The 18,472-nt window shown below is 47.4% G+C and overlaps 1 protein-coding gene across 2 annotated transcripts in view; it reads left to right on the top strand.

The window, feature by feature from the left end:
- USH1C (USH1 protein network component harmonin) overlaps positions 1-18,472 on the top strand; it is a 605,394-nt gene that overhangs the window by 299,531 nt on the left and 287,391 nt on the right. For both annotated transcript variants that reach the window (XM_069223746.1, XM_069223747.1), the window contains exon 9: positions 13,100-13,184. In XM_069223746.1, coding sequence (XP_069079847.1) covers positions 13,100-13,184 — 85 coding nt within the window. The remainder of the gene's footprint in view (positions 1-13,099; positions 13,185-18,472) is intronic.

Here is an 18,472-nt window from a genome sequence, read left to right as displayed (position 1 = left end):
TTGCTTAGAGCTCCTGAAAGGACTTCAAGTGGGTCCCCTCCAATACATACCTCACCGTTGAAAAAACAGTTTATGTCCAAACCATGAAACTCCTACAGTTGTGCCGCATTAGTCCACCACTGCCCCCTCACCACAAGCGAGTCTCAAGTGTCACAATTTGGTCCCAGCCAGTTCATTGCAGCACCATTCTATACAACTGCAGCTCCACCTTGGTTACCTCCTGGAGTACCTGAGGGATGGATGTGCTGTAGAGAAGATACAGTATGTTGCCTGGGCCAAGCAGTGCTAACTTTGCCCTGAATGCAGGGTCCTCCCATCCCCCATGCAGCCAGTCATTGAGTATCAGGATTTGTGCTACCAAAAAATAAAGGCGCACATCCGCCATGGCTAGCCCATCAAATGTTGATTGCACACATTTACTCCAGGCTAACCTGTTGAGCAGTAGTTTAGACTGTCTGTTTATGTTTCTCCTTGTTCTACGTAATAGCGGTGGGATGTTAAGATTCCAGGTTAGACCCGGTTGCATGGCAGTATACATCCCTAAGTAATTAAAACTGAGGTAGAATATTGGTTTACCCACCTGCCAAGTCTCATTCCCTCCAGCACCTCTCAAGGGGATAAAGATAATGCCATTTTATGGCACCAAATGCCCTATCAGAATACTAAGTTGGTACATTGCGGAGAACTAATGAGTCAATGTATTTTTGCCCTTCCCCCAGTGGACTTTATGTACTGTATAGATGACCTTAAAGTTCATTCTTGTGACCACTGTGACTGTTTTTCACGTTGGTTTGCTGTGGTTGCGTTTCCAAATTTTCTGACATATTCTGAGTACATACTTTTGATAGTTTTGCTGTCTGTCAATGGATTTCATTAGTAGTCCTGTATAGATGGTCTACACATGCCAAGACGAAAACTCTTGTGACCACCACTCAGTGATCAGTTTAATGATGAAGGGGAATTTTTTCAAAGGACAGAATAACATATTTACTATTTTAGCACTGTACTGACTTAAGCTATGAATAAAAGCTTGCCATTGCAGGTGATCCCTCAGTTCCATAATTTTAGTGAAGAATACAGACTGCTTCAAGGGATGGGGTCAGATAAAGGGCAGTGGGAATGACTCAGTTCCCTACGATTATAACAACAAAGGGTGAGTCCTTGAAAATGTTTTGGCCACTGATAATGTTTTGGGACGTTTTCTAGTCCATCTTTTTTATTCTCACTGTGCTGCTCCAGATAGCTGGTAACCATATTCCATGCCATTCCTCGTCCTGCTCCAATAGGAACACTCTATCTCAAAGTGCCAGATGCATGTCTCCTATGAAAAAGGACACAGGCAACCACAGATAGTTTTCAGCCTTGTTGGCCCTCGTCAGTAATGTGAAGCTTGGATCCAAATTCACTGCTGCTAACCAGTGCACGTGCTTCTCCCCTAAAACATTGTAACTTTGGTGTATCCACAATTGGCATATTTAATGTACTTGTTAATCCCTTGTAAAGAGGCATACCATATACCCAGGGCCTGTAGATTAAATGCTACTAGTGGGAATGCAGCACTGGTTGTGCCACCCACTTAAGTAGCTCTGTGAACATGTCTCAGGCCTGCCACTGCAGAGCCTGTGAGTGCAGTCTCACTGCCACCTCAACTTGGCATCTAAATCTTTTTACCAAGCCCCAAACTCCCCTTTTCTTACAGATAGGTCACCCCTAAGGTAGGTGGTAGGTGACCCATAGGGCAAGGAACATATAAACAAAAGGCAGGAAATGCACTTTTGAGTTTTTCATGTATCGGTAATGAAAAACTCTCAAAGTCGTTTTTCATTACTGACCCTCTTATAGGCCCTGTTGGAAATGACTTATCTGCAGGGTCACCCCCAAACATTTTGCCTTGCTCCTCTTTTTCTGATCTCATTTATGCTGGCTTTAGGACTCTGGACACTTTACCACTGCTAACCAGTGCTAAAGTGCATGTGCTCTCTCCCTAAAAACATGGTAACATTGGCTCATGCACAATTGGCATATTTATTTTACTTGTAAGTCCCTAGTAAAGTGCACTACATGTGCCTAGGGCCTGTACATTAAATGCTGCTAGTGGGTCTGCAGCAATGATTGTGCCACCCACATAACCCTGTCTTAGGCTTCCCACTGCAGGGCCTGTGTGTGCAGTCTCACTGTCAATTGGACTTGGCATTTACAAGTATTTGCCAATCTTTAAACCCCCTTTTTTTACCTACATAGAAGTCACCCCTAGCTTAGGCCCTAGGTGACCCGTAGGGCAGGGTACTATGTAGGTAAAAGGAAGGACATGTACATGTGTGTTTTGTATGTCCGGGGTAGAGGAAAACTCCTAAATTTGTTTTCCACTACTACTCCTTTCATAGGCCAGCATTAGGACTGCCCTCGTGCACTGTTTGAGTGGTAGATTCTGATCAGCAAGAGGTAACCAGGTCATATTTAGTGTGGCCAGAATGGTAATAGAAAATCCTGAATATTGGTGAAGTTGGATTTTATATTATTATTTTAGAAATGCCACTTTTAGAAAGTGAGCATTTCTCTGCACTTAAAAAACATCTATGTCTTACAGCCTGTCTCCAATAAATGTCTGGGCTGGGCTGGTTGACAGCTTCCTTGTGCATTTCACCCAGACAACCACAAACACAGGACCCTCAGTCACACCTGCATTTATCTGCATACTGAATGGGTCTTCCTGGGCTGGAAGGGTGGAGAGCCTGACACTTACATTTCAAAGGCTAGTGGCCTGTCCTCACACACTGGACAGCCAAACCCCCTACTGGGACCCTGGCAGACAGAACTGTAATGAAAGGGGAACTGTTGCACTTCAAAACCACTCTTAGAAGTCTCTCCCAATTCAAAGGCATTTTTGGATATATAAACTGGGTCTCTGACCCCACCAAATCAGACACTTCTGGACGTGAACCTGCAACCTGTCAAGACGAACTGCCTGGCTACCCAAAGGGCTCATCTGGACTGCTTTGCTGAGAAGGGCTGCTGCCCTGCTGTTGCCCTGCTGCCCTCTGACTTTGCTGAGAAGTCCTCTCCAAGGGCTTAGATTGAGCTTGCCTCCTGTTTTCTGAAGTCCCAGGGCCAAAAAGACTTTATCTCTTCAGGAAGCTCCTTGTGTGCTGAAAATCAATGCACAGCCTGCCAGAAATGATGCACAGGCTGCCTTGCAAAGTGAAAATCGCCACACAGCGTAACCGGAATGACACAGCCCAATTTCCTGAGTGGAAATTTGATGAGGGCCTTCCATGCAACAGAAAATTATACGCATCGCCCTACCAGATCGACACAACACCTGTGACTCCTTCCAGCGTGGCCAGGATTTCCCAACATTATCCCTGGGCAGCAAAAAGATGCCTGCATCACAGTGAGGAACCAAAACTGCTCGTCGAAAAATGATGCAAGCCCCTTGCAGCACAGAAAGAAATGACTCAACGTCTGTGCTGCATCCAAAAATCCGACGCACACCTTATTTTTCCACACATCTCCTCCTCTGTAGTTTCCATGCGTGTTATTTTTTACGCAAACCAGGTACTTTTTGTAATCAAGAGACAACTGTTGATTTTTAAGATTTAAGACTCTTTTTAAACTTGCAAAAGTGATACTTCAACTTGTGCTTATTTGATCTTTATCGTTCTGACCTTATTTTAACCAGATAGATATCATATATTTTTCTAAACTCGTGTGGTGTATTTTTGTGGCTTTTCACTGTGTTACTGTATGATTTATTACAGAAACACTTTACACATTCCGTTCTAAGTTAAGCCTGAGTGCTCAGTGCCAAGCTACCAGAGGGTGGGCACAGGATAATTTGGATTGTCTGTGACTTACCCTGACTAGGATTGCGGTCCCTACTTGGACAAAGATGTATACCTCTGCCAACTAGAGACCCCATTTCTAACAGGCCAGCACTGGGAATTCCTTATAATACTCTTAAGCTGTAATTTCGGATCTAAGAGGGGTAGCTGTATCATGTTTAGTACAATTGGAATGGTAATGATAAATCCTCTGTACTGGTAAAGTCAGATTTATCATTACTATTTTAGAAATGCCTCTTTTAGATAGTGCAAAAACAACAGATGATGGACAAAATGCAGAGCATATCAAACATTCACCCCAGTCACAGATCTGGGTTTAATCCATCAGTTTTTTTGATTGCCATGCCATTCCAGTTCGGACCCAGCCATATGCAAATCAGTCTTGACCCTGTTCCCCATGGGAACAGTCCAGCCCGAACTGCCTGGCAAGGTCTTCCCTGGACCAGAAACAAGCATCCTGGAGCTGGTTTCAGGGTATCACCCTTCATCAGCCAGGCTGGTTTCAATCTTGTGGCATAGCAAGCATGGGACCCACGTCTGGGCATACCCTTCCCACTTGGGGCGACAAATGCAAAAACAACAGATGATGGACGGAATGCAGAGCAAATCAAACATTCACCCCCAGTCACAGATCTGAGTTTAACCCATCAATTTTTCTGCTTTCTATGCCATTCCAATTCGGACCCAGCACAAGAGGTATTCATAGAAATGGTGGGTCTTGGTAACCCAGGAGGCAAAGTTTACATGAAAAAGAACTCCAGTAATGGAAAAACAGTTTCCAGGGTGCAAATACAACATGAGCCTTAAATGGATAAAGACCAGAACAAAATAAAGGTGCACTCATGACAAAGTTGGGCTGCAAGCTAGCCGAACGAATGACAACCCACTAACAAAATATTGTCAGTCAGCGTGATTACCTTAATATTTACTTTTTAAGCCACACTGCTGATGATGTGACTTGGGGTGTGGTGTGAAGAACCCAGAAATGAACAGCTGTCTTGGATTCAGCTGAGACACCAATACAAGAAAGCCATGACTTCCTTGGTCTCTATAAAATGCCACTTCCTTGCAACATGTTGAGGTGTCCAGTCTTTGTGATAACAAGCTAGGAGAGGAGATGGCTCAGTGCAGGCTGGGAGAGGTGGGACAAATTATTATATGCTGGGAGAGATGTGGACAAGAAAAGATATGAGAAAGTAGCGGTACAGACAGAAAGAGTTGTGGAAAGGTATGGACTAAGAGAGGTGGTGGCTGGAGAAAGGCTGTGAGAGGTGTGGAGAAGTAAAGACAGGAAAACATATGGCTAGAAGAAATACTCCAGGAAGAGGAATGGGCAAGAAGAGGAGCAGGCAGAGATAGATGTGGACAGAGGGGGGCGAGGGCTTTGAGAGGTACAGGCTCTGTGCATTCCAGGAGATGTATGGGCAGGAAAAGACATGAACTGGGAGAGTTGCAGGGTGAGTTGCTGTTAGGCAAAGTTACACTGAACTAGACTACTTAGAAGCAGTCCCTCCCCCAACTGGAGGTAAGTACACACTATATAGATATACAGTAATTATTAGGAATTAGCATATAGAAACCACAAGTATTGGCAAAATTGGTGAAAAATAGTTAGGGCCCTGTAGGGTGGCCAAATCATATACTAAAATAGTGGAATGCAAAGTGAAGTCCCCCACCCAAGGATATAGAGTAGCTAGAGGGGAGCTGGAGGAACTCGGTGGCCCAAGAGGTGAGCACCTAAGTGACCCCCAGTGACCAGGAGAGCAGAGGTAAGTACCTGGTCTTCCCAAAGGCTAACAAGAGGACTTAGAAAACGGCAGATTGCAAGACCAGGACCAGTCCGGTGGCACCCAATCATGAATTCTGGAAGAAGAGTACCGGGAAAAGAAGGGGACCAAGTCCAGTCCACACAGGAGTGTCCAGACAGGGAAGGAGCCACTACCCACCCTTCTGTGGATGAAGATCCAGGTCTATGAGGGAAGATGATGATCAGCTGTGGAGGCCAGGAGCTGCAGAGAAATCTTTGGAGTCATGCAGATGATGTCCCACGTCAGTCGCCGGGCCGCAGTTGGTTAGTGGTCAGGAGGACCACCAACAAGCCTTGGCAAATGCAAGTTGGAACAAAAGAAGAATTGCAGGGCTGAAGAGGGCCAGCAAGGTCCAGAGGACTCGACCCTTGGAGGGGAGTCCGGGCTGACCACCAGCAGTCACAAGAGCCTGTAGAAGCAGTCACAGCCCCCATAGGCAACCCACTGGTATCAGGCACAGTAAGTCACAGTGACGCCCAGTCAGTACACCTGGAGAGGAGTCCCAAGTCACTGGAGCAGCAGTGGAGAGACTGTCCTGGCAAGGATGAGCTGAAGGCCGGGCCTACTTGGAACCTGAAGATTCCTTGCAGCAGGAGTCAGCAAGCCTTTTGTGATGCAAGAGTTGCCGTGCACAGGGATACGGTCCTGCAAGGAGAGGAAAGGGCTCACAATCTCCCATGTTGGACAACAGGCAGAGAGGACCAAGTGGATCACTCAGACCCACCACCTGTGTTGGAGATGCTTCTTGGCGCCGGATGGCAGAAGATATCAGCAACTGGTCGTCGTTGCCTTAGGTGCCGGCGGATGCATGGGAGTGACTCTTTCACTCCAAGGGAGAGTCCTTCTTGCTTCTTTGGTGCAGCTGAAGTCTCCCTGACCCCAGAGGATGCACAGACATGGAAATGGTGCAATTGCTGGAAGCAGCAAGAGAAACAATGTTGCAAGACGAGGTCGCCTCAGGAGCTGCAGGCTTGTTTGGTTCCCGAAGAGTTAAGCTGCGGTTCCAGGGGCCAGGAGCAGAATAGGTCGATGCAGGGGAGTCCTGGTGGAGTCTTGCATGCTGAATCTAGAGACTCACCCGCAAGGGAGTCCCTAAATAGCCCTTCCAAGGGGATTGGTCACTCTGCAGGGTGACCACCTGTCAGAGGGGGTCACTGACATCAGTCACCTGTCCTGACTAACCAGATGCTCCCAGGGACCTCTTCATATCTTGTTTTGAAGATGGCAGAATCAAGTAGCCACCTGGAGGAGCTCTGGGCACCACCCCTGGGGTGGTGATGGACAGGGGATTGGTCACTCCCCTTTCCTTTGTGTGGGTTTGCACCAGAACAGGGAACGGGGGTCCCTGGACTGGTGCAAACTGGATTATGCAAGGAGGGCACCAAATGTGCCCTTCAAAGCAAGCCTGTGGCATGGGGAGGCTAACTCTTCCCAGCAATGCAACACCTATTTCTAAGGGAGAGGGTGTTGTCTCCCTCTCCCACAGGAAATCCATTGTTCTGCCTTTTTCTGCCTGAGCTGGTCAAGCAGCAGGAGTGCGGAAACCTGTCTGAGGGGCTGCAGCAGCGCGGGCTGCCTGCAAACCCTGAAAGACTGGTATGAGCAATACTGGGGGGCCCCTCTAAGGAGCCCCCAGAATGCATGGAATCATGCCACCAATACTGGCATTAGAAGTGCGTATGATTCCAACATGTTTGACACCAAACATGCCTAGCTTTGGAGTTACTATTTTGGAGCTGGACCACAGGTAGTGAGTGACCTGTGGCCAGTACACAGGTAAAATGGCTTCCCCACACTTCGAAAGTCCAGTGCATTGGAACTGGAGATTGTAGGGGAATCTCTGCTTATGCAAGGGTGCCCTCACACACAGGCACCTGCACCCTATGCTCTGGGCTAGGAGGGCCTACCATAGGGGTGATTTACGGTGACCTGGTGCAGTGACCAGCAGTGAAAGGGTGCATGTACCTTTTCCCACAGGCTGCAACGGCAGGCCTGCACACATAGGTGGTCATTCTGACCCTGGCGGTCTTTGACCGCCAGGGCGGAGGACCGCGGGAGCACCGCCGACAGGCCGGCGGTGCTCCAATGGGGATTCCGACCGCGGCGGTAAAGCCGCGGTCGGACCGGCACCACTGGCGGGGTCCCGCCAGTGTACCGCGGCCCCATTGAATCCTCCGCGGCAGCGCAGCTTGCTGCACCGCCGTGGGGATTCCGACCCCCCCCTACCGCCATCCAGATCCCGGCGGTCGGACCGCCGAGATCCGGATGGCGGTAGGGGGGGTCGCGGGGCCCCTGGGGGCCCCTGCAGTGCCCATGCCACTGGCATGGCATTGCAGGGGCCCCCGTAAGAGGGCCCCTACATGTATTTCACTGTCTGCTGCGCAGACAGTGAAATACGCGACGGGTGCAACTGCACCCGTCGCACAGCTTCCACTCCGCCGGCTCGATTCCGAGCCGGCTTCATCGTGGAAGCCTCTTTCCCGCTGGGCTGGCTGGCGGTCTGAAGGCGACCGCCCGCCAGCCCAGCGGGAAAGTCAGAATTACCGCCGCGGTCTTTCGACCGCGGAACGGTAACCTGACGGCGGGACTTTGGCGGGCGGCCTCCGCCGCCCGCCAAGGTCAGAATGAGGGCCATAGTTTACATGGGCTTCTATGGGTGGCATAATACATGCTACAGCCCATGGGAGACCCCTAGTGTACATTGCCCTGGTACCTAGGTACAATATTCTAGGCACTTACAGGGGTACACCAGTATGCTAATTGTGGGGTGTAAAGGATACCAAAGGAACCACATTTGGAGGAGAAAGCACAATCACTGTCATCCTGGTTAGCAGGATCCCAGTGAAGACGGTCTAAACACACACACAGGCAAAACGTGGGGGTAACCATGCCAAAAAGTATGACTTTCCTACAATAACAAAAACACATTACTGTTGTCTAATGCTGAAATTCTCCAGAAATGTACAATATGGCTGTTTCCAGATATACAAACTGTAGTATTGTCGTTGTCTTTCACTGCCTCCTACATTGTGTACCGTAAATGTTCAGCATGCTCTCTTTTTGCCAATATGACCAGAGAGGTTTATGCTTTACTAGAACTGCTAATGCTTAGCGCTTGCCCGCTGGATCTGCACATGTAATGGGAATGGTAAGGTAAAGTTGCAAGTGCCTTCTTCTTTCTCCTGCAGTCCTGATTATACCGCGCACATTGGCCTGAGGTGTCTTGACCTAAATTGATTCTAAACAGTCCACAATCTGCATTCTTCTCATAACAGGCTGCCACTTGTAGGTATTTGTGAATGGACCACTGTAGGAAAGGGCCCTTTTTGCACAGTTTTCTCCACACTTTTTGCTTTCTCCCACCTTTTTTCTGGTTTTTTTTTGTTGGCTTTAACACTTTGCACTTTGGCTCTGGGCACTTTACCACTGCTGACCAGTGCTAAAGTCAAATGATCTATGTCTAAATAGTATTGGTGATTGGTTTATCCAAGATTGGCATATTTGATTTACTAGAAAGTCCCTAGTAAAGTGCACTATGTGTGCCCAGGGCCTGTAAATCAGATGCTACCTGTGGGCCTGCAGCACTGATTGTGCCACCAACAATAGTAGCCCTGGAATGTGTCTCAGACCTGCCATTGCAGTGTCCGTGTGCGCAGTTTTGAGCTTCCAGTTCAACCTAGCAAGTGCAACCACTTGCCAGGGCCAAACCTTCCCTTTTACTACATATGAGTCCCCCTAAAGTAGGCCCAATGCAGCCCCATGGGCAGGCTGCAGTGTATTTAAAAGGTAGGACATGTACTGGTGTGTTTTACATGTCCTGATGGTGAAATACTGCTAAATTTGTTTTTCACTATTATAAGGCCTATCTCTCCCATAGGGTAACATGGGGATTGCCTTGAAGTATCTTTTAAGTGCAGTTTCCCATTGAGAGAAGATAGCGATTTGGAGTTTGGGGTCTATTAGTTCACAATTTAAAAATACATCTTTTGGTAAGTTTGAAAATGCATTTTCTTGATTAACCATTCTGTGCCTCTGCCTGGCTGCTGAATACATGTCTGGGTCAGACTGCCAGTTGGGCTTTTGTGAATTCACTCTAGACAGTCACACAAAGGAACTGAGGTGTGTCCCGCATTTCCTGATGGGTCTTCCTGCGCTAGAGTGGAGGGAGGAGCTGATACTTGCACCTGAATAGGGCTGTGCCTGTCCTTACGCACAGCACTCTCCAAGTCTCTGGAGTGTGTCAGGGCCAGGACAGGGACAGGCAGGGTCTTGGCACTACAAATACTTTCCTTTGATGTTTGCCTACTTCAAAGGCAGAAATGAGTATAAGTATTGGACTGCTTACCCCACAACTTCAGAACACTTCTGGACTGAGAACATTCTGCCAGGAAGAAGAGCTGGATGCTGTAGGAGGAACTGCCACTCTGCCTGTTGCTTTGCTGTGCGGGCCTGCTGCTTGCTGGTTCTGTCCTGGGAGTGAAAGGACTAGACTTGGCTTTTTACATCCTGCTTTCCAAGGTTCTCCAAGGGCTTGAACTGAGCTTGCCTCCTCTTGTAAAGTCTCAGGGACATCAAAGACTTCATCTGCCAGTGCCTGGGCTCTTCCGCTGAGAGTCCTGATTTGCTAAGTGGTGCCAAACCCAGTCCCAAGGCCCTTAGAAGTAGAAGCTGGTAACCTGAGCGAAAATGCATGCACCGAGGCCGTTGCGGCAGATAAATTGACGCAACGCCTACACCATGGCTGAAAAAGAGATGCAACATTGGTCTCGTCACTGTGAAATCGAAGCATTGCATGCTTCAGCGTGGATCTATTGTTGCTGTGTGTCTGGATTTTCCACACAGCATCCCCAGGTGTCATTTTGCTTCATCAACGCTGTTCTGCAACTAGGAATTGACGCATTGCTAGTCCGGCAGGAAAAGAATCCACGCATCGCCAGCTGGGCGGGGAAAGAATTGACTCATTGCCAGCTGGGCGAGAAAAGAATCCACGCATCACCTGTCCAGCGTGAAAATAATCGACTCATGGCTTGCTTTTCCGACGCATCACCTCCTTTGCGGCCAGCATCGTTGTTGTTTCTGACACATCCAAGGTACTGTTGGTTATAAGGATAAAACCACTGATTTTTCAGAGTTAATACTCGTTTAACTTAAAAAAGTGATATCTTTGCTTGTGTATGTTGGATTTTTGTCATTTTGGTCTTGGTTTACTCAGATAGATAGTGGCTCTTTTTCTAAACTGGTGTTGCGTACTTTTGTGGCGTTTTCACTATGTTACTCTCTGTATGTACACATACTTTACACATTGCCTTTGAGATAAGCCTGACTGCTTGTGCCAAGCAACCAAGGGAATGAGCAGGGTTTATCTGAGCTGTGTATCTCCCTTACCCTGACTAGAATGAGGGTTCCAACTTGGACAGGGTGTAAACTAACTGCCAACTAAACACTCCATTTCTAACAACCACCTTATTATCCTTTTTACTATTTCATTGGTTCTAGCTTGCTTATCACATCTCAAGTTCTTCTAGGGACTAACCCTTCAGGAAATATGCCAAATAAATAATACCATAACATATTAAATAATGACATAAGATCACTCAAATAACAGTGTACAGTTCCAAACTGATTAACCACATGAGAGCAAGAGCCCATCATAAATCCAGTACATTGTTTGTGCTATTATACCCAGAGTTGATCTTGTGGAGCTCTCTTTATTAAAACACCCTTAACACAATACATGGTTAATTGCCCAAACTGCACTGTGAGCAAGATTTTTCTCACTAACCTATTCCTACCATGAATCATCTGATCTGTTTAGTTGACATGATATTAGGAATCGCCCTATGTGCTGTCGCAAATTTCCACGCTGGAGTCATCTTCTGCTTTATAAAATAAACTACATCTTCATCTGGGTGTTGATCCGTGAGTGTGGAAACTACATTATTCAGATGGTTCTGTACTAAAAGCATCTTCTTTTTCTGGCGGAAGATACATTTTACGTACAAATTAAAATTCGGCACAAGGCTCTAATCTTCTGTTAATTCTGTTGTTGTTGCCGCTTAAATTGTTAACATCTTCGTGAGAAGGAAAAAACAAAGAACGTGACCTAAACAGAGTCTAAGAATTATTAGCATTGTTTGTGTAACATGTTTAAGGATCCGCATGTTTAAGATGCAAATCTAACAAGATGCTATTATGACAGTGTAGTAAAATGGGACGTGTAACCATACACCAAACGGCATGTACTGGACAGACAACCTTGTCAACCTATGACAAAACATGAAAAACACTGATATGAAAATGGCTTCTCTTGTTTTATACTTGTTAATGGACGTTTTGAAGAACTGACGATCTAATAGTTAAAGTTGTCGGTAGTCAAACCTAAAAGCTGAATGATTTATTGATATGAAATGCTACTAATAGAGCACGAGGCCATCAACCAGTGATTGATATAATGGGGTTATGGGAGTAAAATCAAAAGGACGGAAGTAATTATTCAGAGAAGTATATATCTGAATTTACTCCGTAAACGAAGCCCTTAATCAGTGACAAATAATTTCGTCGTGTGCTGTAGCAACTGTTATCGCAGAAACCGTATATGAGTTTGGCAGCTAACTATGCACTCCTGCAGTTTCCTTCAAATACATTTCGGCAGGTCAAGCCCGTTGAATTTTACTAGAGTTGGGAGAATGCCTGATAATTACATGGACAAGTGGATTTTTGGTTCAGTAAGCAACAAAATACGTTATTCCCCTTTACCAGGGAAAAACCTGGCAATTGTGTGCCATTTATCCAAATGAAATCTAAACCAGTGGTGTTGGATTTCATCGACTGTGATAAATCAGGGCGATCATAGTGAGGGCCTAAAATACAAGAACCACAGCTTAAAAGTTAATTTAGATTTGTAATTTCATCATCTTCGTTCCCTTATAGACTTTTAACTTCTGCATGACTCTACAGGAATAACATTTGAAATATTGTACCAGCTTTTCTCCCAGTCATGCATTATGATTTACTTTAAAAACACACTCTTATGAACTTACTCTTAGAAATGCAAAGTGGAATCTCTCCACTAGATACTACTATGCATGATTCTCAGTTTTAGAACCCTGTAAAACCCAATGCATTACTGTCCATATTTTTCACAGTCTAAAAGAGGGTGGAAAATGTGCATTGTAAATAAACGTCTGGGAATCAGGAAAATGCTTGCAGGAATGGTCTCGTAATTCTAGGACCCACACATTTTTCATAATCCAGGCCCAGTAGCCTGATATATTGGTAACTGGCTTGGAGAGTCTGGTTGGCATTGATAACTCTGACTCATGTATTTCCCCCTCTAGGTCATGGCTCGCTCATAATGAAGGATTCGATGATAACATTGCAGGATAATTATTCGATGATCTGTTATTTTAAATTGCATGGTCACTGATGGTGCTTGTGGTTCTTTTGTAGCATTTCCAGTGGTCCTTCCCAGAAACCAGGCATTTATGTCAGCAATGTCAAACCGGATTCACTTTCTGCTGAGGTGGGATTGGAGGTGAGAATTTATGGAGAAATCAAGTTCTGTTATGTTCTGTTATCTTATGTTGATTTGTATAGCACATAGCACACTACTTTTGTGGGAGGGTATATAGGCGCTTGAGCAGAAGTGTAGGCATGTGGTTTCAGCAGAGTTATTAGAAGAGCAAGATATTTAGCCTTCAGCAGAACTCAAGACATAAGGGGGAGGCTCCCATGTGTTGTGGGAGGTTGTTCCGTGTTTTGAGTGAAATGTAGGAGAACAAGTGACCTGATGCTCTGCTTTTGAGAATGTGGGGGGAATGAGGCAGACTGACGCTGAACATAGGTGTTTTGCAGGCTGGTGAAAGTGTATGTAGCTGTTCAGGTAAGCTGGTTAAGTGATGTGTAAGGCTTCGTATGTGTGCATGAGGAGTCTGAATTGACTGAGTTTGTGAATGGGGAGCCAGTGGAACTCCCTGAGGTGGGCTGTGATGTGGGTGCGGTGGGGGAGGTTGAGTATGAGTCTTGATTATTGTTAGAAATGGGGGTTTTGGTTGGCAGTCAGGTTACCCTCTGTCCAAGCAAGAACCCTCACTCTAGTCAGGATAGTCACACACAATCCAAATTATCCTGTGCCCACCCTCTGGTAGCTTGGCACGAGCAGTCAGGCTTAACTTAGAAGGCAATGTGTAAAGTATTTGTGCAATAAATCATACAATAACACCATATAGCACCACAAAAATACACCACACAGTGTTTAGAAAAATATAGAATATTTATCTGGATAATTGTAGATCAACACAATAAAAGATGCAATAAGAATTTGTAGAAATCTCACTGAAAAGTGATATCAAGTGTCTTAAGTCTTTAGAAAGCAAACAAAGGCCCTCATTCTGACCCTGGCGGTCTTTGACCGCCAGGGCGGAGGACCGCGGGAGCACCGCCGACAGGCCGGCGGTGCTCCAATGGGGATTCCGACCGCGGCGGTAAAGCCGCGGTCGGACCGGCACCACTGGCGGGCTCCCGCCAGTGTACCGCCGCCCCATTGAATCCTCCACGGCGGCGCAGCTTGCTGCACCGCCGCGGGGATTCCGACCCCCCCTACCGCCATCCAGATCCCGGCGGTCCGACCGCTGGGATCCGGATGGCGGTAGGGGGGGTCGCGGGCCCCTGGGGGCCCCTGCAGTGCCCATGCCACTGGCATGGGCATTGCAGGGGCCCCCATAAGAGGGCCCCTACATGTATTTCACTGTCTGCTGCGCAGACAGTGAAATACGCGACGGGTGCAACTGCACCCGTCGCACAGCTTCCACTCCGCCGGCTCGATTCCGAGCCGGCTTCATCGTGGAAGCCTCTTTCCCGCTGGGCTGGCGGGCGGTCTGAAGGCGACCGCCCGCCAGCCCAGCGGGAAAGTCAGAATTACCGCCGCGGTCTTTCGACCGCGGAACGGTAATCTGACGGCGGGACTTTGGCGGGCGGCCTCCGCCGCCCGCCAAGGTCAGAATGAGGGCCAAAGTCTCTTTCAAACACAAAGTACCTGGTTTGGAGTGGAAAATCTCCGCAGAGGGCCGCAGAGGAGGAGATGCGTGGAAAAATGGTGTGTGCATCGGTTTCGCCCCTTCACACACGGACTTGCGTCGTTATTTTTCACGCGGGGAGACGTGCGGCGTTCTGCGGGAATAAAAATGGTGTGTGCGTCGGTTTCGACCCTTCACACACGGACTTGCGTCGTTATTTTTCACTCGGGGAAGACGTGCGTCGTTTTCCGGCACGCGGGCCGACTCCTTCTATGGTTCGTGGGATTACCAGATGTCCCAGGGTCTGTGCGTGGATTCCTCGGCTTGTTATCCGGCTGCGCGTCGTTCCGGGAGGCTGTGCGTGGAATTTTCTTTCTCACGGCAGGCGTTGTGTCGATTTCCTCTCTGGAAGTTGGGCGGCGTTGTCCATGCGAGGCCATGCACGAAGTTCCGGTCGCCCCGTAGGCTTTGCGTCGAGCAGCATCGGCGTGCAGCGATTTTCTCACCGCGGAGCAAGCTGTGTGTCGAATTTTTCGGCGCACGAGGAGTCCAAATGAAAAAGAGAAGTCTTTTTGGTCCTGAGACTTCAGGGAACAGAAGGCAAGCTCTATCCAAGCCCTTGGAGAACACTTTTGCAGCCAGACAAGAGTTCAGCAAGGCAGCAGGCCAACAGCAAGGCAGCAGTCCTTTGTAGAAAGCAGACAGGTGAGTCCTTTGAGCAGCCAGGCAGTTCTTCTTGGCAGGATGTAGGTTCTGGTTCAGGTTTCTTCTCCAGCAAGTGTCTGATGAGGTAGGGCAGAGGCCCTGTTTTATACCCAAATGTGCCTTTGAAGTGGGGGAGACTTCAAAGAGTGGCTAAGAAGTGCACCAGGTCCCCTTTCAGTTCAATCCTGTCTGCCAGGGTCCCAGTAGGGGGTGTGGCAGTCCTTTGTGTGTGAGCAGGCCCTCCACCCTCCCAGCCCAGGAAGACCCATTCGAAATGCAGATGTATGCAAGTGAGGCTGAGTACCCTGTGTTTGGGGTGTGTCTGAGTGAATGCACAAGGAGCTGTCAACTAAGCCCAGCCAGACGTGGATTGTAAGGCACAGAAAGATTTAAGTGCAAAGAAATACTCCCTTTCTAAAAGTGGCATTTCGAGAATAGTAATATTAAATCCAACTTCACCAGTCAGCAGGACTTGGTATTACCATTCTGGCCATACTAAATATGACCTTCCTACGCCTTTCAGATCAGCAGCTACCACTTCAATACTGTATGAGGGCAGCCCCAATGTTAGCCTATGAAGGGAGCAGGTCTCACAGTAGTGTAAAAACAAATTTAGGAGTTTTACACTACCAGGACATGTAAACTACACAGGTACATGTCCTGCCTTTCACCCACACAGCACCCTGCTCTAGGGGTTACCTAGGGCACACATTAGAGGTGACTTATATGTGGAGAAAGGGGAGGTTTAGGCTTGGCAAGTACTTTTAAATGCCAAGTCGAGGTGACAGTGAAACTGCACACACAGGCCTTGCAATGGCAGGCCTGAGACCAGGTTAAGGGGCTACTTAAGTGGGTGGCACAACCAGTGCTGCAGGCCCACTAGTAGCATTTAATCTACAGGCCCTAGGCACATACAGTGCACATTACTAGGGACTTATAGGTAAATTAAATAGTCCAATTGGGTATGATCCAATGTTACCATGTTTAAAGGGAGAGAGCATATGCACTTTAGCACTGGTTAGCAGAGTCTAGAAACCAGCAAAAATGAGGTCAGAAAAAGAGAAGGAGGAAGGCAAAGAGTCTGAGGATAACCCTGCAGAAGGGCCATTTCCAACAATGATGAGTTGTGGATGGCCTCAAGTCTGTTTAGGAGTTGCTTGGAGATTGTGAAGTAGAGTGCATTGTCATAGTCAAGCGTACTTATTATGAGTGGTGGTGTGACAGTTCATCTGGTGGTCCATGGCAGCCACTTCAAGATCTTTCATAGCATGCTTAGGATGTGGAATGAGTAAGTTCTCACTGTATTGACTTGTGTCATCATGTTGAGCTTGTTATCTAGAATTATCTCCAGATTTCTTGCATGGTCGGTGGGTGTTGGTACTAGTTCCGACCACCACCAGGTGTCGTCCCATAGGGAGGTCTTGTTTAAGAAGACCAGTACTTCTGTCTTGTCAGAGTTGAGCATCAAGCAGCTGGCTCTCATTCTGTCTGCTACCTTGGTCATGCAGTTGGTGAAGTTTGTTCTGGTGGCAATTGTCTTGTCTGTCAGTGAGAGGAAGAGCTGAGAGTTGTTGACAGAGATGATGGTAATGCCTTGGGATCGAATGATGTTAGCAAGTGTTGTCATGTAGACCTTGAACAGGGTGGGGCTGAGGGATGATCCCTGGGGGACTCCGCAGATCAGTTTCTTGGTCTCTGATTAGATGGATGGCAATCAGACTCTTTGGGATCTTCCACTGAGGATGGAGTCAACTCAGTTGAGTGTGCTTCATTGGATAGCATTTTTGTGGAGTTTTCTGATAAGATTATTGTGGGATACCTTGTTGAAGGCCATGAAGCGGTCGAGCAGGATGATGGTTGCTCTTTCTCCTTGGTCCCAGAAGGTCCAGATGGTGTCAGTGACTGTGACAAGTACTGTTTTGGTGTTGTGGTTCTTTATGGAACCTGATTGGATGTTGTCCAGCAGGTAGTATAGCTCTAGGTGGGTTATGAGTTGCTTGTTGATAGAGGAGCAGGGTGATAGGTTGTGGGGTGCTCAGTTGGTTCGGTCAGCTGATTCTTGAGAATGGTATTGATCTCTGCATGTTTCCAGTCATCCAGGAATGAGGCGGACAGGATTGAGGTGTTAAGGATGTGAGAGAGGGGAGTGCTGATTTGTGATATTCCTGGGTTATAGATATGGTGGGAGCAAAGATGTGTTGTGGTTTCCGAGTGGATGGTTTGCATGATTGGCACTGATTGGCACTGTGTTGTCTCTGGTGAGGGTTTTCCATATGGTCAGGTGGCTTTATTGGTTTGTGATGGGGAGTTTGGTGAAGAGGATGCTAGAGTCAGGTTGGTGTGCAAAGTTGCTGTAGATGTTTGTGATTGTGCTGTTGAAGAAGTTTGATAGGTCTTCACAGAGTTCTTGGGAGGGGGTGATGTTGATGGAGGCTGAGGGTGTGGTAAAGTCCTTTATGATCCTAAGATGTGTGCTGGTCATGAGACGAGCTGGATGAGTCCAATGTTGTTTGAGAGTGCAGTGGGCAGGGCTTGGTTCTGTCTTATAAGTGAAAGTTGAGGTTGCTGAGGAGTATGTAGGCTCTGTGGAGTCAATCATTAGAGGGGCAATGAAATTGGTGATGAGACTGGTGAAGGTGGCTTGCAGTCCCAGTGGTCATTAGGTGAGAGTTCCATTCAGGGTTGAAGTTTGCAGCTTGCAATGCAGTTTTTCTATTAATGGTGTGATGTTCTCATGGATGTTGAGCACTTGATGGAGTCCTTGTAGAGGAGTGCACGTCTTCCTCCTGGACTGTGAGTGAGGTCCTGTTGTGCAAACTTGTAGCCCACTGTGATTGCCGCAGTGATGTCAGGTGCCGATATAGAGGTGAGCCAGGTTTCCATGATGAAGAAGAGCTCTAGTGCATTGCTGCGCAGCAGGTCTCAGATTAGTGTCACTTGTTTACTGAGGAATAGTGTGTTTAGTAGCACGCATGCTAGTGAGTGTTGTTGTGTGAGGTTGCTGTTGCATGTGGTGTTAGGTGGGGGTATTGGTGGCATTGATGATGCTTGCGCAGGATGTATAGTTAGGTAACTGCAGGAGAAAGGCAGTGGGTGCAGGTGA

This window comes from Pleurodeles waltl, chromosome 3_1 (genome assembly GCF_031143425.1).
Source record: "Pleurodeles waltl isolate 20211129_DDA chromosome 3_1, aPleWal1.hap1.20221129, whole genome shotgun sequence".
In the NCBI taxonomy this organism is placed as follows: Eukaryota; Metazoa; Chordata; class Amphibia; order Caudata; family Salamandridae; genus Pleurodeles; species Pleurodeles waltl.
The sequence above is the reverse complement of the archived record's forward strand: the minus strand, read 5'-3'. Positions and strand labels throughout refer to the sequence as shown.